We start from the raw sequence: 22,170 nt of genomic DNA, 5'->3' as shown, positions 1-22,170 counted from the left end.
TGCAATGTTTTGCAAGCTTGTCGCTAGGGTCCAAATTACCCAAACAACCATACATTGATTTGAATAAAAGACTTAAATATGGATAAGAGAGGGCCTGAACTGAAAGGTGAGTAAAAAAAAAGCATCAATAACAATACATTTGTAGCCTTATAGAGCATTTGTTTTTAGATGGGGTCAGTGGTAAGAAGAAAAAGCCAAATAATTCAAAAACTATAAAAAATAAAGAAGACCAATAGAAAAGTTGCTTATAATTGGCCATTCTATAACATACTAAACATTAATTTAAAGGTGAACCACCCCTTTAAGAACAATCAAGCCCTATGTTCTCTAACAGTTCATTGCTTTGGAACATGTAATATTCTCCCAGCACCCATTCGCTCATGCACATTCTCTGTGTGATACTTAGAACTAAAAGATTGTAAATAAACTGTAAACAAATTATTTGCAATTATATAGAAGTAAAGGAAAGCTTGGATTGATGGTGCTTGGACTAAATAGTAATTTGCAATAAAAACATGACCTGTATTAGCCATTTACAGTATACAGGCAACTTTTGACCTCTCAATTCAGCTGGACAATGAACCTGACTTAAGGTAGGCACACATGTAGGGGGTTATTTACTAAACTCCGAATGTAAATTTTTTATATAAAATCTGACTTTTAAAAAATCACGAATTTTTCGGAATTTATTAAACCCTGAGGATGGAAAAGTCCGAATCTGAAAATCCGGCATCTCAGACCTGTCAAGGTTGCATATAAGTCAATGGGAGAAGTCCCAATGATTTTTTGATGTGAGCTGGGTTTCGTGCAATACCCCAGAGTTTTCGGGTAAAAAATCTGAAAAAACAAATGTGAAAATATGATTTTTTCCTGCAAAGCAAATTTTCGGGAAAATGTAATAATAAATACGCGTAAAAAACCCGAGCGAATTTGATCGGAGTTTGTAGCAGAAATATTGAGATAAATTCAGACTTTGATAAATAACCCCCATAGAGTGACATAGTCAACCCTTTTTGCTGACCAAATGTTTGACCTTTAACATTCCATTTGGATAAAATCATTCTGGCCACTTAATTACAATGGTGTACATGGAGGATCCACAGCCAAAGGGAAGTGATTCGATGATGCAACGCCCATCTTCTTAATGAGATATGGGATCACTTGGCTGAAGGGATAACCAAATTAACAGGACCAGAACTAGTGCAGAGGCATGTACTGTATGTGCACTCTATAAACATTAGCTATATACCTCTTATGTTTGCTTTCCCTAGTTCAGGGTCCTGGAGGGTGCATTTTTCACAGTGATGAGCAGACTTCTAGTCAGTGCACCTCCCTCTTGGCCCACTACTGAAATCAGAACAAATTGCATAGCAGGGAGTATGGTCAAATTTCACTCCTTTAATCCAGGTCCAGCTCTATTGTCCTACCTCCTTCGATTTAATCTTTTTATAGATTGTAAAGTCTAGTATTTTACCCTGATCTAGCACCCACAACTGGAACGCCTGCCCCCTCTACTAGGGCCGAAAGCAGTAGCCAAAATGCCCAGCACAAAATTCAGCATTGATGAGGGAGGGAATATGTTGCCCTTGGCACTATTGGAAGTGAGATTGGGAGCTGAACACAGTAAATAACCTACACACTCGTGGTTGAACAATTAATACAATGATCGTTACTCTGCAAATTCACAAAAAAGCGAATTTAGCAATATATTACCCCTTTTGCAAGAGTGTGCTTCGCCAGGTATAACTGGTAAGATGAAGTTACATCCTTCTCAATCTTATATCAGTGACATCAGATCCTGTATGCCAAAAAGTCATTAAAATATAAAAAACGCCAGTCCTTTTTTAAAGTGTTTAAAAGTTGTAACTCTTAAACTACCCTAGCAACCATATATATATATATATATATATATATTATAATATATCTTTATAGCCAGAGAGCTTTATTCTTTTTTACCACCAGCGGTACACTACTAATAAGTCAAGGGAAACTTTAGGAAGTAGGAACAGCACAGAATATCTAGGACATACAGTTGGGGCATTGTCTTTTGAAATTGATGGCAGATAAGGAAATCCATATTTATTTAACAGTCAGTCTCTAATTTAAAGAAGTTTTTTCTTGCCCCATATATTGAGGCTGAAAACTGCCCGAAGGATTCTGGCCGTTACGAAGGATTCTAGGTCGTTACTCAAGAGCAACGTTTGTTGTTGGGCTTCAGAGAAACATACATTATCACAATACAGTCTCCAATATATGAAACACAAAGTCAGTGGATTTATTAAAAAATGTATTTAATATTTTTCATATTAATACAAACAGACAAACGTAAAACAAAGCCACTACCCACCCCAGATGCCCAAATGAACACCCACCGCCAGTCCCCTGCATAGGTGACTGATGACCCCGCTTCCCATTCAAATAAATAGGAAACGATCTGAGGTAGGTTGTGGCTTCTTGATGAAAGGTACAAGTAGCAGCATACAAGTTGGTGACTGTCCCACATGCCTTAACTTCTTAACTATTGTTTAAGGAAGATCAGTAACATCGATTTCCTTTTTGTTCTTCTTATACCAAAATCGCCATTTCTTTTTCTTTTCTTTTTTGGTTTCAACCGCGACTTCTTCCTTTCCTTTCTCTAAATCTATTTCAGCATTGTTTTCTTTTACTTTGGTTTCTTGCTCTGGCTTCTCTTGAAGCTCCTCTTCTGGATCATTAATCTTCTCTTGTGACTCTTCATTATTGACAGCTTTTTTTCCTTTTCCCTTTGAAAAAAGGGAACGACGCCGTTTCTTTTTTTCCTTGGTCTCAACTACAACTTCTTGAAGCTCCTCTGTTGGCTTGATAATCTGTGGCTTATTAGTGTTCTTCTGAGATGCTTCAATATCCAAAGCTTTTTTTCCTTTTCCCTTTGAAAAAGGGAAACGTCGCCATTTCTTTTTCTTTTCTTCTTTGGTTTCAACTACAACTTCTTGAAGCTCCTCAGTTGGCTCAATAACCTGTGGCTCAATAACCTGTGGCTCAGTTATCTCCTCCTGTGGTTCTTCAATTATCACAGGATTGGAATTATTTTCTTTGTTATCTGTTTTAGATATCCCTTCCTGAGCCTTAATTGCCTCTGCTATTATTTCAGTAACCACATTTTTAGGTAAATCAGTCACTCCTAAAACATAAAATGTCACTCAATAAACTGTTCCTTATAATTATCATATTTCATACCTTGATCCATCCAGCATAACCCAATTATTCAGTTGATCTAGAATTGGCAATTGCATGCTCAATTAAATATGTAAACCGAGATAATGCATTGTCTATAAGACCTTAGGGAGTTCCACAAATGAATAGAATGAAGAGCACAGGACAGTTGTAATTACACAACTGAAGGACTGTGAGTTGTCACTTATAATATTAATTATCACTTATAATATCCCTAGAATTCATCTGACACGTGTGATATTACAACTGTAATACTGTAATAATATACAGAGTAGATTGTAGAAGTCAAGGGACACTCAATGGGTGCCCAATGAATTACATTTCACAAATTTGCAACTGATATTCCTCTCTCACCCTTATAAAATCTTAATACTGGAGAATATAATAACAATGAGTTCCTATTACATTAAAATATGTTATAAGCTTAGGCACAGTATAAAATAATTACCAGGCAGAAAGATGAAGGTATGTTTCTCGCCAGGAGACTCCACTGCAATTAAAAAAAGAATGTTTTACAATATGATATAATAAGACATACACTAAGGTATTTGGACATTTCAAGAAATAAAAGGATATATAATAAAAAATAAGATAATTACTGATGAATTTGTAGCCAGGTTCATCTGGACCAAAATCTGAATCTGAAGATAAAGAAAGAAACACAGTATTAGTCATTATCACATCAGCATGATAAATACTTCTATAGACTGATCAGAAATGTATAGTGGCATTAGCATAACTATATACAGTGCCATGCAAACCGAAATACAATGCAGTAAATACCTTAGCATCGCTTATGTATTCGTAAGATTATAAATTCATAAATTCATTCTATGGTATCATTTTATACTGTCTATTTAATAGGCCAAATTAGAGTTCAGTCTTTCCTATCCCTACTCCCTACCATTACCACTGTGCCCAATATATGAACACAATGCAAGAAAAATAGTAATTTTATATATACAGAAATCCCTCCGATAACTTACAGAAAAGTTTTGTGTTCTTTAGCTTCTCCTGCAGTTCGTCCCTTTTTTTCTGCATGTTAATCTCTTTCCTGTTAAACAGAAGGTGATAAAATGTTAAGAGCAATAAAACCTTATATTAATATCATGTAGCGCAATGACTACAGCATTACTCATCTAAAAAGAAATCCGTACTCTTAGTTTATGAGGGTTATACAGTAACTGGTGCAAAATTCTCTTAAAGGAACCAATGAGATTTTTGTTTTCATCACTCAACAGCATTAGACCAGTATAGAACAAATTAGTCATTGACAAGTGATTGTTAATGGGGAAACAATTTGCCTCAGTTTCTATAAAAACCAATTACCACCCAAGTACTACTTACCCAAGTTGTACATTACTAAATACAGCCATCTTTATTGTATTACAACATATCAGTGTGCCCAAGTGCCCCTTACTCATTACAAATAGGTTTAGTTAAATATCATATTTATAGTACATGCTGTTTGGTTCTCTGTTAGAAAGTTGTTTTTGAAGATTGCAGTATAAGGTGGACAATGTCGTGTGCATTTTAGGGTTCTGAACTTGCATTCATAAATAAGCTTTAATATATTCACGTGCGCTGATGGGATATATCTATATACGGAGATATATGGAGTAAATGATTTTTCTTTCATTCAAGTGACGTGCAATATATATTTTTGCAAAGTACTCACCTGGCACCATAGATTAGGGACACAAATCCTGTCACACACAAGACTATACCTATTCCAATGAGAATTTTGTGCAGTGGCATTGGTATATCAGGAATTTCATCTGGAGAAAGAGCTGTAGAGAGAGTACAATAGTCAGTAAATCTGCAGTCACTATGTTTAGACAAATACGAAACCCTAGAGAAATAACCCTCTGTCCCCCCAAAAAATTAGTTCCAAATCCTAAATTGTTAGTCAAGCAAACTGAACTTTAATTACACTGTAAAAAAATGTTTAATCTTGTTTCCTTCTGTCTGGGAATTACAAATTATAGCAAGCAGGCAGGAGCCATTTTGTGGACACTGTTATTAAGACAAGCTTTGCACCATCTTGAAATCTTATTTGTGCACTAGAATGGGGGACCCGATGTCCATCCCCATGCCCTGATTACACAATTAAATGGTGAAGAGAGAGGGGGAATATGGGGAGAGCAGTGGCATCTAGGAAGTGCTGAATGGTAAGTAAAAGTAATTGCCTGCCCCGCCTCTATACCTGAGGCATTGTGGAGGGGCAGGCAATATTTGATTGACAGCTGAGATTTTTAAACAAGTTTACAACAGCTATGAATGCCTAAGTAAAAAACAAAATTTGGGTTTCATGTTTAATTTGAAAAGGACATTTAGGGGCAGATATAGCCAAGGTCGAGGTGAATTTTTGAATTCAAAATGTTTTAAATTCGAGATATTTTTGGTGTACTTCAACTGGGGAATAGTCCAAATTCAATTAAAATTTAAAAAAAATTAGAAAATTAGAATATCAAAATTTATCATGTAATGTCTCTTTTAAAATTTCGACTTCAACCATTCGTCATTTAAAACCTGCTAAATTGCTGTTTTTACCTATGGGGGACCTCCTAGAACCTATTTGGAGGCAGTTGGTGGACTTTGAAAAATTAAGGAAAAACTTTGATTCAAATTGTATCGAATACACTATTACCTCTATTCGTACGATTCAAATTTGATTGAAAATGCACTGACCTATTCAGCCAAAAAAAACTTTGACTTCATTTCGATTGGTCTTTTTGAATTCAAATTTCGAAGTTCTTCAAATTCGAAATTTGACCCTTGATAAATATGCCCCTTATTATACAGCTTTTATGTCTGGGTGACAGGTCCACTCTAATGCTAAATGCCCCACATGTTTATCGAAAGTATTTTGTGTGCAATGAGAAGGAACATCTGTCCCCAATGAGAAGCAAAAGAAGAACAGTAAATCAATGCAACGGGATTTGTCGGACGTTATTAAATTGGGGCACCCAATAGTCCTAAATGCAAAGTCCAAAAGCAATTAATATAACAAATAATTGGCTTACCGGTTGTGGTCTCAACACTCAAAGTGGTAGACTCAGTAACAGGACTAAAGGTAGGAGTTTCTGGTTCTAATTGAAAAAGGGAAAAGGGAAAAATTAGTTTTTAATAATGAAAGCCTTTAATACAAATCAAGCACGCTGGCTAGTCGCTAATTTAAAAAAATCTGTGTAAAACTCAATAAAGCTCAATAAATCATATTTCATTTTTCTTTTATTCTATAATAGGAAATTCACCAGCTAATAACAACACAAACTTTAGGCCAAGATACATACACTGCCTTATACTACACTCAAATAATATCACAATAGTTTCTACATATAAATATAGACAATGTTGAGGTGAAATGCTCAGCATATTGAAGACTTTCCCATGTAGTTGAATATATAATTATATCTATAAAAGATTTATCAATACAAATCACTAAAGCTCTCTTTACCTGTAGTTAATCCTTTTGATAGTAGATAAAGTAAAAATAAAATAAATATTCTGATAAAAACAAGAGACATGTTGATAGATATGTCGACTTGCTTTTAGTCAAATGAGAAATGAGCTGGATTTATGTTGCTCAGGCTAAAGCAGTGACATTCCTAGGCATTGTGACATCGTCGGTAAAAGTATCAGGGCATTATGACATCATCAGTGAAAGAATCAAGGCATTATGACATCATCAGTAAAAGAAAAAAGGCATTGCATTGTGACATCATGACTCCTATTACAGTTTCAATGATGGGGAGATTATAGCCACTTTTTATTAAATAACAAAAAAAGTAATTGTACTGGATAATTATTCCAATGAATTATGTACTGGTAAAAAAACCCAGAAACAGACATTTGTTAGCAGTTCATTTATGATGAACGGTAGAGCATTAAAGCAAACAAATAGTGTATTTGAGGTTTTTATTATAACTAGATATGTTTTCCCTTCAACAATGTGTTAACAATATAGGGAATTTGTGCAAAAACATTGCACTTATCCCTGTAATGGCAGAAGCCCAGAGCCTGTGTCTGTGTGCTGTAAGCTGTTACCTAGCAACCAGCTAGTCAGTGATTTCAGTGCAACAGGAAGTGACACAGCAGCTAGTGACTGGCTGGCAGGAAAGGAAGTCAAAGAGATTGGCAAAAGAAGAGAGCCTGGCATAGAGAGCCGCATGGTGGACAAAGAAGGAAGCCAGAGAGCTGCTGGTGGGCCCAGAGAGCTGAGAGGCTGCACCACAAGCATTCATTTGGATCAGGCTGGCACAGGGAAGCCACTTACTGTGCTGGAGAGACAGGAATCCAGACTGGAGGAACAACCAGTAGGAGATTCCTATCTGAGCATCCAAAGCGGCTGGTAGTTGCACTGTATGACTGAAGCTGCTGGATTCACCTGAAGTGAGCTCTAAAGTTTCCAAAGAGGATTTGTGAGTATCCTGGTTAAAGGGACAGTACCCTAAAGAGGTGCTGAAGAATAAAGGGACTGTTCGCTAGGGACTTTGCCTTTTCTTAGTTAGGTAGAAAGCTTTGTGCTAGCAAGCTAGTTAGTGAGGCCCTATTGCCACTGGTTAGGAGTGCTGCATGTACTAGTTGGCTATTTATTTTATATAAACCGTTATTCAGTTAAACTCATACTGTGTGTGTGTTATTACTGTATTCTTAGTGGGGCCACCCGCAAGGGCTGCTATAAGGTGCCATAGAAAGTCAGTATTTAGTGGGCTGGTGGAGGCTGTTTGGGCCTCTATGTGGGCTGATTGGGCCTCTGTGTACCTGAAATGCCCCCATACCTCTGCGGAGTGGCTCAGGTTTGTCCCGTGCCATCAGGTAAGCGCCAGGCCCGGACTGGCAATCTGTGGGTTCTGGCAAATGCCAGAGGGGCTGCTATAAGGTGCCATAGAAAGTCAGTATTTAGTGGGCTGGTGGAGGCTGTTTGGGCCTCTATGTACCTGAAATGCCAGGGCCTATTTTAGTTCTCAGTCCGGACCTGGTAAGCGCCACACATGGAGTGTAACACCGACAAAGGGGTGTCGAAAGGGTTACAACATAATACAGAGTCTTCAAATACAATGATGTGAAATGCTCAGCATATTGAAGACTTTCCAATGTAGTTGAACACATAATTAAATCTATATAGGATTTATCAATACAAATCACTGAAGCTATCCTTACCTGTAGCTGATATCCACTATTTTGGATTCGGCTGAACTCCCAAATCCTTCATGAAAGATTAGGCCAAATACCGAACCGAATCCTAATTTGAATATACAAATTAGGATTCAGATTCGGTTCGGCCGGGCAAAAGGATTCGGCCCAATCCGAATCCTGCTCAAAAAGGCCATATCCTGGCCAAATCCTGGATTTGGACCTTTTAGGGAATACCGGTACCTATGCTGCCATAGTTTTATGGTATCTATCTGTATTGGCTATAAGGGAAAATAAAAAGAGAAGTTATAAGAGCCCAATATACACAAGTAGAGTGGACTATTATCCTTCTGTTGGCACACTCCCTTGAAATACTTACCGAAAGTCTCATTCAACATCATCATAAATACAAGCTTTTCATTGATAAAACCTGTTATTGTGAGCCATCAAAATGAAATGAATCTTAAATCTCGGCCCCATTCCATATTTGGCCAAATAAGAGCATTGATAATGTGTCACTTATGCTTGCCAGACACATACAATAGATCAAGGACAAAGAAAGTTAAACTAAAGGAGTAGCAAGAAATGTTATACATTATGTTTTGGGCTTCTGTACCAGCCCAAAGCAACCACAGCCCTTTAGCAGTAAAGATCTGTGTCTTAAAAGATGCCCCAGTAGCTCCACATCTTCTTTTCTGCTGATTCACTGCACATGCTCTGTGCTGCTGTCACTGAGCTTAGGGACCCACTCACAATATACAGTACACATAGAATAGAAATGTCACAATATAAGGCTGATTAGTAATTAATACAGATAATTACTACATGCCAGCACAGAAACCTGTAGCTGATGCTACAAGGCTGATTATTAAAGGATGATGCTAGCATCATCCTTAAATAATCAGCCCTGTAGCATCAGCTTATATTACAGACCAACCTCATTTTCTGCAGGATAATTAGTGACGAGCCCTAAGCTTAGCTTCTCAACAGCTGCTCAGAGCCCACTGAGCATGTGAGTGTCACAGACACTTTCCAAGATGGTGACCCCCTGTGACAAGTTTGAAGTCCTGGATCATTGCTGCTATTGACAAGCTGAAACTTTAGCCTCGTGCAATTAATTCAGAATATAAAATATGGTATTTTTAGCCCTATCCATTTTTAGGGTTTAGTTCTCCTTTAACATTTAGCCCAAGTATGGAAACAAATGTACAAGATCGATATAAACACCTCCCGGTCAAGTGATTCTTTGAGATGTTCCTTATAGAGTTAGCAAAGGACCACAGGGGTCACAGTGTCCTTACAGAAAACTTTGCTGATTTTTCAGTGAAAGGAAATATTAACATTTAAAAGAAGACTTTTTAAACCTTCTCTCAAGTAAAATGAGTGTGCTTTGCAGAGGGACGTGAGCCAGTAATAAAGCACTACAGGTCTATATAACGGTTGCATTCATTGCATAACCAGAATAAAGTCCAGAAGTGCCAGTCACTAGGAAGGCGGCGCTCACCTACAGTACACCAGGAGATGATTCTTCTAGTGTGAATATTTACAGGGAGCTTTAGTTATCCTTTATTCATCCTAAATATATTTGTTAAACTCATGTGCACCCTTAGGGAAAACATTGTTAAGCACATCTCCCCAAACATAGGTGATTTACTACAGGTCAACTTGAAATCTGTGGCGAAATCAAAAAGGTGGACCCAATTCCTTCCATGACAGCACACCCACACAATTACACCACAGGCAGCCTTAGAATAAATCTATGGACTCAGGGGCTTTTTACAGTCAGCATGAACTAGGATTCACGGATGCTCTTATGTGTAAAATTACAGCATCTATTTTACCGCCACTTACTTTGAATGGTGAAGAGTAGTTAATACACATGCTCACAAGGTCTGACTCGCGGGTGCAGGGACCACCAGGGTTGCTGCCCCTGGAGCCCCAAAACCCCCCCTAGTGGCCCCACTATGCTCTCACAACCCCCTTCCAGGGCCGCCCCCACCCTCCCCCCAGTTCTCATAAATGAAACCTACCTTCAACTAGAGTTGCCACCTTTCCTGGAAAAAAATACTGGCCTTCCTATATGTTTATCTTTTTTTCCCTATTAATAACATTGGGATCAACCATCATTTTTACAGGTCAGGGCCGGTGAAATACCGGCCAGGTGGTAACCCTACCTTCAACATGTTGGGGGAGGTAGATCAGCGACCTGGGGGAGGGAGATCAGTGAACTGGGGGAGTTCCGGCGTAGTTCAGGTCTGGGCCAGTGGAGCCCAACAAGGTTTTTTCCCAGTCCAACCCTGCACCTCACCTTGTGCATTTACTTAGGCTATGTAACAAACTTTCTCAATGCTTACATGTCCTTGAACCTGCTCACCCCATTCCACCCATAATCCATCTAAATCCCACCCCTTTTTTGGTTGTCCAGGCACCTTGATTTCACAGTGCCTCCTACAGACGCTAGGGCTGTACTCCTAACCATCAACCATAAGAGTTATAGTCCTCTTCCTGCAAAACAGCTACAGGCTTTATTATGAAAGCCCCACAGGGTTGATACTCAAGACGATCAATATTGTAGATCATAAATGTCATGTAACGTATGGTATCCCAAAACCCAGAACACACCCCAAAGTCTCGGTCACTGCTCACTCTTCCACCTATAACAGCTGTCTTTGGCTTCGGGAGGAGCCCTACTCTACTCAGATGCGGCCAGGTCTTAATGTGAGAGGACCAAGGAGTGAGTTCTGGGCAGGCTAGGGAACCGAACGAGTAGTAGTAGAGCGGGGAACAGGAAGTATAGTCAATGGCCAAGCCGGGTCAATAGCTATCAGGAGAAGCAGTACAAATTCAGGAGACGAGAGAGTAGTCGAGATCACAGGCCGGGTGAAACAGACCAATATAGCAGTACAGAAACAGGATCCAAGAGAGTAGTCAAATAACAAGCAAGGGTCAGGACAGGCAGTGAATTAGGAATGGTTAGGGACAGGCAAGATCAGGACTAGACAAGACAACTAGAAATAGCACCCAGGAACTATGAAAATAGACCTTAAAGTTGTGTACCATGTCTAGGGTTGCCACCTGGCTGGTATTAGTCCAAAGTTGCTGTAGCACACAAATCCATTTTGGTAATGCAAAAAAGTGACTTTTATTGGCTCACTTCAGACTTCAAAACATGGCATCGCTTCGGGCCACACAGGGCCCTTTATCAAGCTTGAGGCCCTGTGTGGCCCGAAACGTTGCCAGGTTTTGAAGTCTGCAATGAGCCAATAAAAGTCATTTTTTGCATTACCAAAACGGATTTGTGTGCTACAGCAACTTTGGACTATGTTGTAACTGTGCTGGCTCTTAGCTGGGGGCCTTATAAGCTGTTTAGCACCAGACACCTGAAAAGGTCTATGGAGTAACAGGTGAGCACTCTAACTTCTGTGTGGTATTTTACCAGCTTGGCCGGTAAAAATGATGGTTGATTCCAATGTTATTAATAGGGAAAAAGGATAAATATATAGGAAGGCCAGTATTTTTTCTGGAAAACGTGGCAACCCTATGTCCCGTTTCCTGGATTGTGCTGAGACAGTAACTGATCATGTACCTGACTAAAATATCATTCACAGGGCCCCTGTCCCTCGAGGGCAGAACAGATTCACTAGACCTTGTTGGTCCCATGAAGGAAGAGCCACCCTGTTCCAAACATGTGACAGGAAGTGGTCATTAACCTATGGGCCAATAATACAGATATGCTAATAAGCACGCTAGACCCATGGGCTTCCACCCAGTAACTAAGGAAGTGTATGGATTTAAAGCCATAGGGTGATACTAACCCAAATAGTCCCTAAATGTATGTTCTCCCAGTGTCTGTAAATATGATAGAGGTAGATATATAGATCAGGGTCGGACTAGGCCAGTGGGCACAGGGAGAAACCCTGGTGAGCCCCAGGCCCCGACCCAGGCCTCATCCCTGCCAGTTTTTAGGAGAAGGAGGAAGCAGTACAACCTACGAATGGGCTGGCAGTTGGTGCATTGGGCATGAGGGAGCGAGAGGGCAGACATGTACAGAGAAGTTTGCCACTGGGGTAGGAGGAGTGGGTCCTAAAGGTTGGGGCCCAGTGGGCCTTCGCCCTCCCCTCTTCCAACCCTGCATTAGATTGTTAGTTCCACTGGGCAAAGAATAATGTATAATATCTGAAGAATATGTCTGTACTATATGAATAAAAGGAGAGTAATATTATGCAGAGCTGGCAACCTGGCACAGAGTGCAGTGTGGGGGGACCTGCAAAAACATTTTCAGGTATGTGACATCAGCGAATATATAACGTCAGCAGAACTGACATCACGCGCATGTGTACAACGACTCCTGAAGCCAAAGAAACCGTGCTGCGCATATCACTCCAGCTGATCTCACTGAAATGTTCTGCTTACATGCACACCAAATATTCGATGACAATTGAGGATAATCACCAGAAGTCATCAGGGCTAATGTGTTGGAGTTACGGGAGACCAGGGGACAGATCCCAAATTCTTTAAATTCCCCAAAAATGTGTGGGGTAACATATAAATGAAGGATATTGTGCCAATGGTCACATAATCCATATAATGGTGTCCCTTTTTTTTTCATATAAAACAAGAGCTGCAGGGTTGCATTCCTACCTGTTAGGCCTTGCGGGATGTGTTTTTCCTCTGTGCCCTTGGTTAAAGGTATGAGCTGCTCAGTTTACCTTTGGGGCTGTAATTAACTCTCGTTTCTGTTAACATGATCACCCCTTGCCTTTAACTTTGGCAAGCTTTTGAATTAATCATACTGCCATTTAGTACCTTTGCCCGTTGGTTTATTTTATAAGCAGCTTGCACTGAAGGTGACACCAGTTTATCTTAGGTTAAATCATGAATCTTTCAATCTAATCGCATACTGTACCTATGAATGTACATGCAGTTTTGGGGAAGGTTACAGTGGCTCGCAATTAAATGTCAGACTCCACCTGCTACACAAGACAAGGTGACCCAGAGCCAGCTAAATGCTCCAAAACATCTCATTACCTGAGGGTGCCAGTAAAAACCAATAATATGCTGGACATAATTGATTAATTGGGTTTAATTGAACGGTAAAGAGGTATCTTACTAGATAAATACCTGCAATAGGATTAGCTGGCTATGCTTGCTCTGGTCAGAAGTTGACATCAGTTGAGGGTAAGTGGATAGTGGTGATTTATTGGGAAATGAAGAAGGTTTACTAGTGAAAGAATTTAAGAATTAGTGTGAAAGAAAGTTAAAGGGATACTGTCATGGGAAAATTTTTTTTTTTAAAATGAATCAGTTAATAGTGCTGCTCCAGCAGAATTCTGCACTGAAATCCATTTCTCAAAAGAGCAAACAGATTTTTTTATATTCAATTTTGAAATCTGACATGGGGCTAGACATTTTGTCAATTTCCCAGCTGCCCTTGGTCATGTGACTTGTGCCTGCACTTCAGGAGAGAAATGCTTTCTGGCAGGCTGCTGTTTTTCCTTCTCAATGTAACTGAATGTGTCCCAGTGGGACATGGGTTTTTACTATTGAGTGTTGTTCTTAGATCTACCAGGCAGCTGTTATCTTGTGTTAGGGAGCTGCTATCTGGTTACCTTCCCATTGTTCTTTTGTTTGGCTGCTGGGGGGAGAAGGGAGGGGGGTGATATCACTCCAACTTGCAGTACAGCAGTAAAGAGTGATTGAAGTTTATCAGAGCACAAGTCACATGACTTGGGGCAGCTGGGAAATTGACAAAATGTCTAGCTCCATGTCAGATTCCAAAATTGAATATAAAAGTCTGTTTGCTCTTTTGAGAAATGGATTTCAGTGCAGAATTCTGCTGTAGCAGCACTATTAACTGATTCATTTTGAAAAATGTTTTTTTCCCTTGACAGTATCCCTTTAAACTGCTCTGTGGTTGTTTGGGGGGATGGGGTGAAATACATTTAGGGGTTCTTATGGGGGGTGGGGTGTAATTTCAAACAGGCAGTAATATTACCAAAGGTCTGAATAGGAAAGAACAAATTCTGCCTTTTACTAACATTGGAGATAAATATCTGGAGAGATTTCTGGAGATGTTGCCCATAGCAACCAATCAGATCTTTACTTTTGTTTTCTAACTTATAGATGGCTGTTTAAATCTAATTTTGATTGGTTGCCATGAGCAGCATCTCCAGAAATCTCTCCAGATATTTATTTACATGCCCCAAAGTGTTTGCTTTGGCCCAGGACATGTTGCTATACCACTGATATTAAACCGTTTAACAGTAGATTAATGTAATAATGGTATTGTGTGTCTAGTTGGAGTGGGGTACAATTACCAGATCTGTTACTACAGGTTCATGTTTGCTTTTAGTTGTCTTATATAAAAGTCACCCCCCCCCCATCCTAATATATCTAGGGCTAACTTACATTGTGGACCTAACCAGAGCCGGACTGGAAATAAAAAACGGCACGGGCAAGCGCGCGGGTGCACTCACACCCTGTACCTGTCACAGACACACAGAGAGACACATACAGACACATAGACACACAGACAGTGGCGTAACTAGAAGTAACAGGGCCCCCCTGCAAAAGAAAAATTATGGGCCCCCCAACTTATCCTGGACTTGTTATTAATAGGGAATAAAGATAAATATATATGAAGGCCAGTGATATGATCACAATTTTATTAATAGGAAACCAGTTATTAATGATAATAATGATTTTCTCTCCCTTTCTATAAAACCCCTTTACCTGTTTAATCTCAGTTCCTTTTCTGTTAAAATATCTTATAGCACTTTTTATACTGCTCCCCTTTTGTGTTCTATCTGGTCTCTTATTAGTTCTTTCCTTATGATTTATTTCAATTTTTTTTTTTTTACAATTTTCCATTCCCCAATTCTCTCCTCCTGTCCCCCATCTGTAGTTTTCACACTTTCAAATCCCCTCAAAACGTTTGACCCCCCTGTCCCTGCAGCATCATTCATATTCCTTTCCCAGTTCCCACACATTGATTTTAGGTCGACTCTGCAGACAGACAGTGAGTCACTACACACACAGGCAGCCAGGCGGGCCTCTCCCTGCCTCACCTGCACCGTCCGACTCCCAACGTGCGCAATGCGTCCACACGGCACACGCGATTACACAGAGGAAGAGGGAGGGCCTGGCTAGACGCAGACGTCAGACGAGCAGAGAGAGGGCGGAAGTAACATGCGGCTTAGCGGCGCAGTACGGAGCAGGGAGGGCGGAAGCCGGAAGGAAGAACACAGTATGGAGTATGCCTGGAGGAGGTAGGGCCCGGCCAGTGGCAGTGGGGAGGACTGGGGACGGATCCGACGGAATATGTCATCATGTCACAGTCACGTCTGAGTCTGACGGACACGGACAGATCGATGCGATGCTGGCCTGGCTGCATTCATCAGCCAAGGGTCAGGAGGACTTCAATTTCGGCCAGGGCCCCTCTCCTCCCGGGCCCCCCCGCAGCTGCGGGGTCTGCTTCCTCCCTAGTTACGCCACTGCACACAGAGGGACACATGCAGAGAGACACAGACACACACAGAGACACATGCAGAGAGACACATACAGACACATAGACACACAGAGAGACATGCAGAGAGACACAGACACACACAGACACACAGAGAGACACATGCAGAGAGACACAGACACACATGCAGAGAGACACATACAGACACATAGACACACAGAGAGACACATGCAGAGAGACACATGCAGAGAGACATATAGACACACACAGAGACACATAGACACACACAGACACACAGAAAGAGACATAGACACACACACACACACACAGAGACACACACACAAACACAGAGAGAGAGACACACACACACACACACACACACACAGAGACACATGCAGAGAGACACACAGAGACACAGACACTACCTGTCACAGACACACACAGACACACACACAGAGAGAGAGAGACAGTGAGACACACAAACACACACTACTCCCCTCTACCACGTGGGGGGCAGATACAGTAAAAATGGGCAACATTGCTGGAATCTTCTTTCAAGCTGATTCTTTGTGTGATGGATGAGACGCTGAAGTGGGATTTAATAGGACCTATAATACCATTTGGCTTTTTTTTTTTTTTTTTTTTTAGGGTTGTGGGGGTTATAAAGAGCAGAATCAGTGGTGCTGTCTGATTGTGAAAATCCCTGTCAGAGGCTGCATGACCGCTTCAAGGTCAAATTCCTCACTTGCATCTAGGCCCGGACTGGCAATCTGTGAGTTTTGGCAAATGCCAGAGGGGCTGCTATAAGGTGCCATAGAAAGTCAGTATTTAGTGGGCTGTTTGGGCCTCTGTGTACCAGAAATGTCAAGGCCTGTTTTGATTCTCAGTCCAGACCTGCTTGCATCTAGTCGTAAGCTTGTCCTTGGGGACAAGGGAACTGATCATAACTCCCCCGGGGGCCCTGTTTGCCCCTCTGCAGTCTGTTACCAATATTGTGTCGTCCCTCCTGCTTTTCTATTTTAAAATCAGCAGTTGTCCATTAGGGACCATGTATAATTGGGCATACATACACATAGGGGCAGATTTATCAAAGATCAAAGTGAAAATTTGAATTTAAACAATTCGAATTTCGAGCTAATTTTTGTGTACTTCTACTAGGGAATAGTCCATGGGGGACCACCTAGAACCTATTTGGAGTCAATTGGTGGACTTTGAAAAATGTTAAGATTTTTTGGGGTAAAAACTTTGATTCGAATGCGCTATTACTTCAATTCGAATTCGATCGAAAACTGACCGATTCGGCCAAAAAAAAAACGTAATTTTTTTAAAAATACATTTCGGTTGGTCTTATTTCAAAGTTTTTGAAATTCGAAATTCGACCCTTGGTAAATCTACCCCATACTGACATCACTGTATAAAGGCTAGAAGTTATTATACTGGGGATTTAGCTATCTATTTTATTTTTTTGTTGGGCATATTAATATAAATCCGCTTATAGCTGACCATTCAAAATCCTAACAAAGCAGTTCCAAATTGCACCAGAAATCTGTCTTAAAGGAAAACTATACCCCCCCCCAAACAGCTCATATGTAAAACCCTACTTCATGTAAATAAACCATTTTCATAATAATATACTTTTCTAGTAGTATGTGCCATTGGGTAATCATAAATAGAAAATTGCCATTTTAAAAAATAAGGGCCGTGTGACGATTCACAAACTTAAAAATGTTTTTCTTTTTAACGAAAAAAAACCCATCAAGACAGTTTAAACTTTTAATTCGCAAAGCTTTTATTAAGAAATGACTTACCGATTCTCTGCATGTGCTCCTCTTCAGAAACGGCGACAGGGCGATGATCCATCGTGCGACACTCGATTTCTCCTCCCTGCCTTCTATAGGAGATAGCCACAGAAATTGAGTGCCGCACGATGGATCATCGCCCTGTCGCCGTTTCTGAAGAGGAGCGCAAGCAACGAATCAGTAAGTAATTTTTTTTTATAAAAGCTTTGCGAATTAAAAGTTTAAACTGTCTTGGTGGGTTTTTTTTCGTTAAAAAGAAACACTTTTTTTAAAAAAAAAAAAAATTATGTTACTGGTCCTTTAAACAGTTTGCATCCCAACATTATAAAAATTGGTGCTGGAAACTGTAGCTTGCAAATAATTGTCCATCCATATATAAAATGGAACAAGGCACATACACGGTGTGCCCAAACTGAAATTAGTAAACTTTTCTGGCTAAAATACATCTGATCCCAGCACCCAGGAATTGGGGATCTTTTTATTTTGTTTTTGTTGCTGTCTCTGTACTGAACACATTAGTCGTTCACCATGGGGGATTAACATATAGATTGAGTTGCTGTACCCTGTTAGACTTATTAAACTTTTTTCTGAGCGTTGTGTACGTCACTGTTGGGATTCAGGTCATGTGTCTTACTTACACATCTGCACCGATTGGGATAAGTTTACACGTCAACGCTTCTCCTTTCAAAGGACTGGTGGGAGTAGGGCAGTTCACCTTTAAATGATGACTTAAAGGGGTTTTTCACCTTTGAGATAACGTTTAGTATGATGTAGAGAGTGATATTCTGAGACAATTTGCAATTTGTTTTACTTTTTTATTATTGAAGGTTTTTGAGTTATTTAGCATTTTATTCAGCAGCTCTTCAATTTGCATTTTAAGCAATCTAGTTTTTAGGGCCCAAATTACCCTAGCAACCATGCACTGATTTGAATAAGAGGCTGGAATATGAATAGGAGAGTCTGAAACGAAGGATCGCCAATAAAAAGTAACAATAACTATCTGTTGTAGCCTTACAGAGCATTTGGGGTTTTTTTGAGAAGGGGTCAAAGAATCCGGACCCGGGACCCGCTGACCATCAACAATCAGGAAGTGCTGTCATTGTAAACCGGAAGTGACATCATCGGAAGTAGGCGTGATCAGAAAAAATGAGTAAAAATCACTATTGAGAAGACCCGCGGCAGAACCTGCAGAATTGACGACCCGCGTCTATAGCCGCACCCGTGTGGGGTGTGTAAAGTGAAGGCCTCACCAACTCCCAGTGATAGTGAAAGAAGAAAGAGATCCTGGCAGCTTCAATCCACACTGAGCTTGGAATGCTGGTGTAGGGAAAGGCTTCCTGAATTCCTAAGGAGATCCACTGCACGTGTCACGGAGGCTGATGGGAAATCCACAGTCCAGATCCGGTGTAGACGCTGGCAACTCACTACAGGGCTGAAGTCCTATCTATCCTACAGGGATTACTTCCCCAGCAATAACTCAGGCAGCTGCACTAGTTCCACTCACTATGATGGCTGACTGGAAAGGGTTAACTAACTCCCTGTGCTCTGACTATGGGATTCCCTATATGGGTAAATGTTCTATAGGTGAAATCCCTAACTTCCTACTCAGCAGGAACACTCACAGCAGAGAGGAGAAATCTCAGGCTCCTCTCAGTAGTTCTGCGCAGAGACCATGCTTTCTTCCTTCCTGGTTAACTCCAGCCTCACTTTCATTTTGGCTCCAAACTTTTTTCAGAGAGGTCAGAAGCAAATCCTTCTTGCTGATTGGCCAGGCTGTGGCTGAAAACTGTCTCACTGCAGCGCAAGTATCAGCCATGTTTTTGGTGGCTCCAGATTTAAAGTCACAGGGTGATGCAGTTGGGGAAAGGGCAAATAACACTTCCCTACATAACCTAAAACAATATTCAGGGGAGAAAAGGTTTAAAGGGGATCTAAGTGCAGGGAAAACTATGGTATCCTCCAAATGCTTGTAGGATTCTTTCTCATAATAGCCTTACTATATTGTATTTGAAAACATGAGGTAATGGGCGGGGGTGTATCTTTTAACCTGCATATGTTTACATAACTGGCAATATCCTAAAACCCTGTACTTTCCCATGTAGAACACAACTGATCACTTGTGTGTGCCAGGATAAGCCTGCCAAACCCACAAACAAGAACCACGGTTGGGGTCGGACAAGTTGGCATGGCCTGCGCTGTCGGTGTCCTCCTGAAGGTAACTTGTCCTGGATCATTTCCTACTAGCCAACAAACCCAGAGCATCTGACTTGCTTGTTTCCTTGTCCTTCCCTGGGGTGCACGACCTTGAAGCTGTGTCTTTTGTTCTCAAGCTTTGCAGGAACTCCCATAGAGCCACGCTGTATTCTTTTATTAGCAGCTTAAGGGAGAGACACACTTTGCGATTCCAGTCTAGTGCCAGTTTTATATCCTGGTAGTTAGAACTTGTTTCCTAGTTAGTGAATAGTATAATGCAACCATGTTTCTCTCTTTGGCAGACAAATATATCTTCCTCTGACCTCAACCTAGCATGTAAATCTTGGCAAAAGGTTCCTTTGGAAGATCAAGCCGTATACAACAACAACAGCTGTGCAGGTGACTGTTGCACAGTTTAGTGATAGCAGTAAATTCACGGGGCCGCACACACTCTATATATCTGCAGTCAGGAACGTGGCCCCTCTTTTTATTAATTTTGGAGGTTGAACCCCCCAAAACGCTGATCTTTGTGGTGAAACATTAATAAAAAGAGGGGCCATGTCCGCGACTGCAGATATATAGAGTGTGTGCGGACCCATGAATTTACTGCTGTTGCCGAGGGCCCTTTGCGGGGTCGACGGAGGACCAGCACCACCATTGCAGGAAAGTGAAGTGGCGGGTGAGCGGTAGACATACAGTAACACATTGCACATTTTAATGATGCCACTTTTGCTTTATTTCCTTGCAGATTATTCCGTAACTGCTAACTCTAGAATTGTGGTGGTAACTGGTGGAGTCTGCCAGCAGGAAGGACAAAGCCGCCTGAATTTGGTGCAGAGCAATATCAAAGTTCATTATCCCTCAAATACAGTCCTCTGACTGCATCATCATTGTGGTCTCCAATCCAGGTACATCTGCATCTATTTTAGAGGAGTGTCCTGTGCTTCCACATCTGACACATTCGGTGGTATTTACAGCCCACCAGACTGCTGTGGTAACAATCAATTGAGGCTTATAACCACTTATTTTACATTTAATGCGTTTTTATATTTTTAATACCCGTACACTCCAATTTTGGACCATAGCAAGATATAGAATTCTCTACCTAGTGGACATCTTGACCTATGTAACCTGGAAACTAAGTGGCCTTCCCCAGCACCGTATCATTGGCAGTGGAATAATCTGGATTCTGCACAGTTTCGCCATCTGATCTCTGAGAAGCTTGGGGTTCACCCAACCAGCTGTCATGGCTTCATCCTGAGAGAACATGGAGATTCCAGTGGTAAGAAAGTAAGGCTAAACTGCTTTGAGGTTCAACTTTTTTTTTTTTTTTTTTTTTTGAACAGTGGCTCTCTGGAGTGGTGTAAATGTCGCTGAAAAAAATAATTACCCTCGCACACCCTGGCTGTAAATAAATATGAATCCCCGGTGCTCGGTGAAAGAGGAATTGGAAACCTCAAATTCCTCTTCTCAGTCTCTCAAACCTGACATTGGCTCTGATGAAGATTGTTGTAAATGGAAAGAGGTTCACAAGCAGTGGCGGTGGCGGGGCCCTGATGTGTCAGCCCCAGTGGGCCCTGACCCCCCCCCCCCAGTCCGAGCCTGCAAATTAGAATTCGGATTCAGTTCAGTATTCGGCCGAATCGCTCACCAAGGATTTGGCTGAATCTTTCACCAAGGATTCGGCCAAATCCCAAATAGTGGATTCGGTGCATCCCTATTAAAAGCGCATATTTTATAACCAACCTCAATACCAACACTTCTATCGAACCACAGATCAAACCGAAATAAGAAAATATCCAGATTAATTACATGTATTCTAATACCAGTTAGTGCAAGTGATCATAAAGCGCATGTCGTCTACTTTCTTCCTTCCCATTTCCACCTGGGGGATATCTGCTCTGTGTTGTGTCTGTGAGGATTCCACAGGAGGCTGCTCTAACAAGGTCACCTCTTCTCGGGCAGCATTTGGGTTTTTGTCAGCCAGATTTGGGCCACCGTTTTGGATTTTGTTCTTGTCAAGATTTTGACTTCTACCCACTTCCTGTAAAAAATGGAAATAAGGTTATTTTTTTTTTTGCTGAAGGACGGCTAAAGCCACAACAACCTTTGCTTTATACGAAGACAGAGGGCTGCTGTACTGCTTCTACATACACTAGCCCTTTATGTCCCTCTGAACTAAACTTCCAGGTGCCAATGGGCATGGAGAGATTTGTATGTAGTGAGGGACCCGTAACAGTGGGGTAGGGCATACAGCTAGAGATGTGGTGGGTCCAGCAGAAAAAACCTATTGTATCCATATATTTTGTCATTTATTGAACTACACAGGGCAGCCAGGCCCCCTCTTGACAGCACCGATGC

At 40.9% G+C, this 22,170-nt stretch overlaps 1 protein-coding gene and 1 long non-coding RNA gene across 2 annotated transcripts; one reads left to right on the top strand and one right to left on the bottom strand.

The window, feature by feature from the left end:
* Nucleotides 1–2,049: 2,049 nt before the first annotated feature.
* Nucleotides 2,050–6,572, bottom strand: LOC108719840 (nucleolar protein 58-like). The gene is made up of 6 exons (XM_018269056.2): nucleotides 6,240–6,572; nucleotides 4,892–5,003; nucleotides 4,200–4,267; nucleotides 3,813–3,854; nucleotides 3,662–3,703; nucleotides 2,050–3,160 (listed from the first exon to the last, which is right to left on the bottom strand). The coding sequence occupies exons 2-6, from the start codon at nucleotides 4,969–4,971 to the stop codon at nucleotides 2,526–2,528; spliced, it is 867 nt and encodes a 288-aa protein (XP_018124545.1). The 5' UTR covers nucleotides 4,972–5,003; nucleotides 6,240–6,572; the 3' UTR covers nucleotides 2,050–2,525.
* A 241-nt stretch (nucleotides 6,573–6,813) lies between these two features.
* LOC108719841 lies at nucleotides 6,814–21,901 on the top strand. The gene is made up of 3 exons (XR_005962164.1): nucleotides 6,814–7,637; nucleotides 19,719–19,831; nucleotides 20,558–21,901. It is a non-coding gene; the product is annotated as an uncharacterized LOC108719841 (long non-coding RNA).
* The last annotated feature ends 269 nt before the right edge of the window (nucleotides 21,902–22,170 follow it).

Source organism: Xenopus laevis, chromosome 6S (assembly GCF_017654675.1).
Source record: "Xenopus laevis strain J_2021 chromosome 6S, Xenopus_laevis_v10.1, whole genome shotgun sequence".
In the NCBI taxonomy this organism is placed as follows: domain Eukaryota; kingdom Metazoa; phylum Chordata; class Amphibia; order Anura; family Pipidae; genus Xenopus; species Xenopus laevis.
This window is presented reverse-complemented; position numbering and strand designations above follow the sequence as displayed.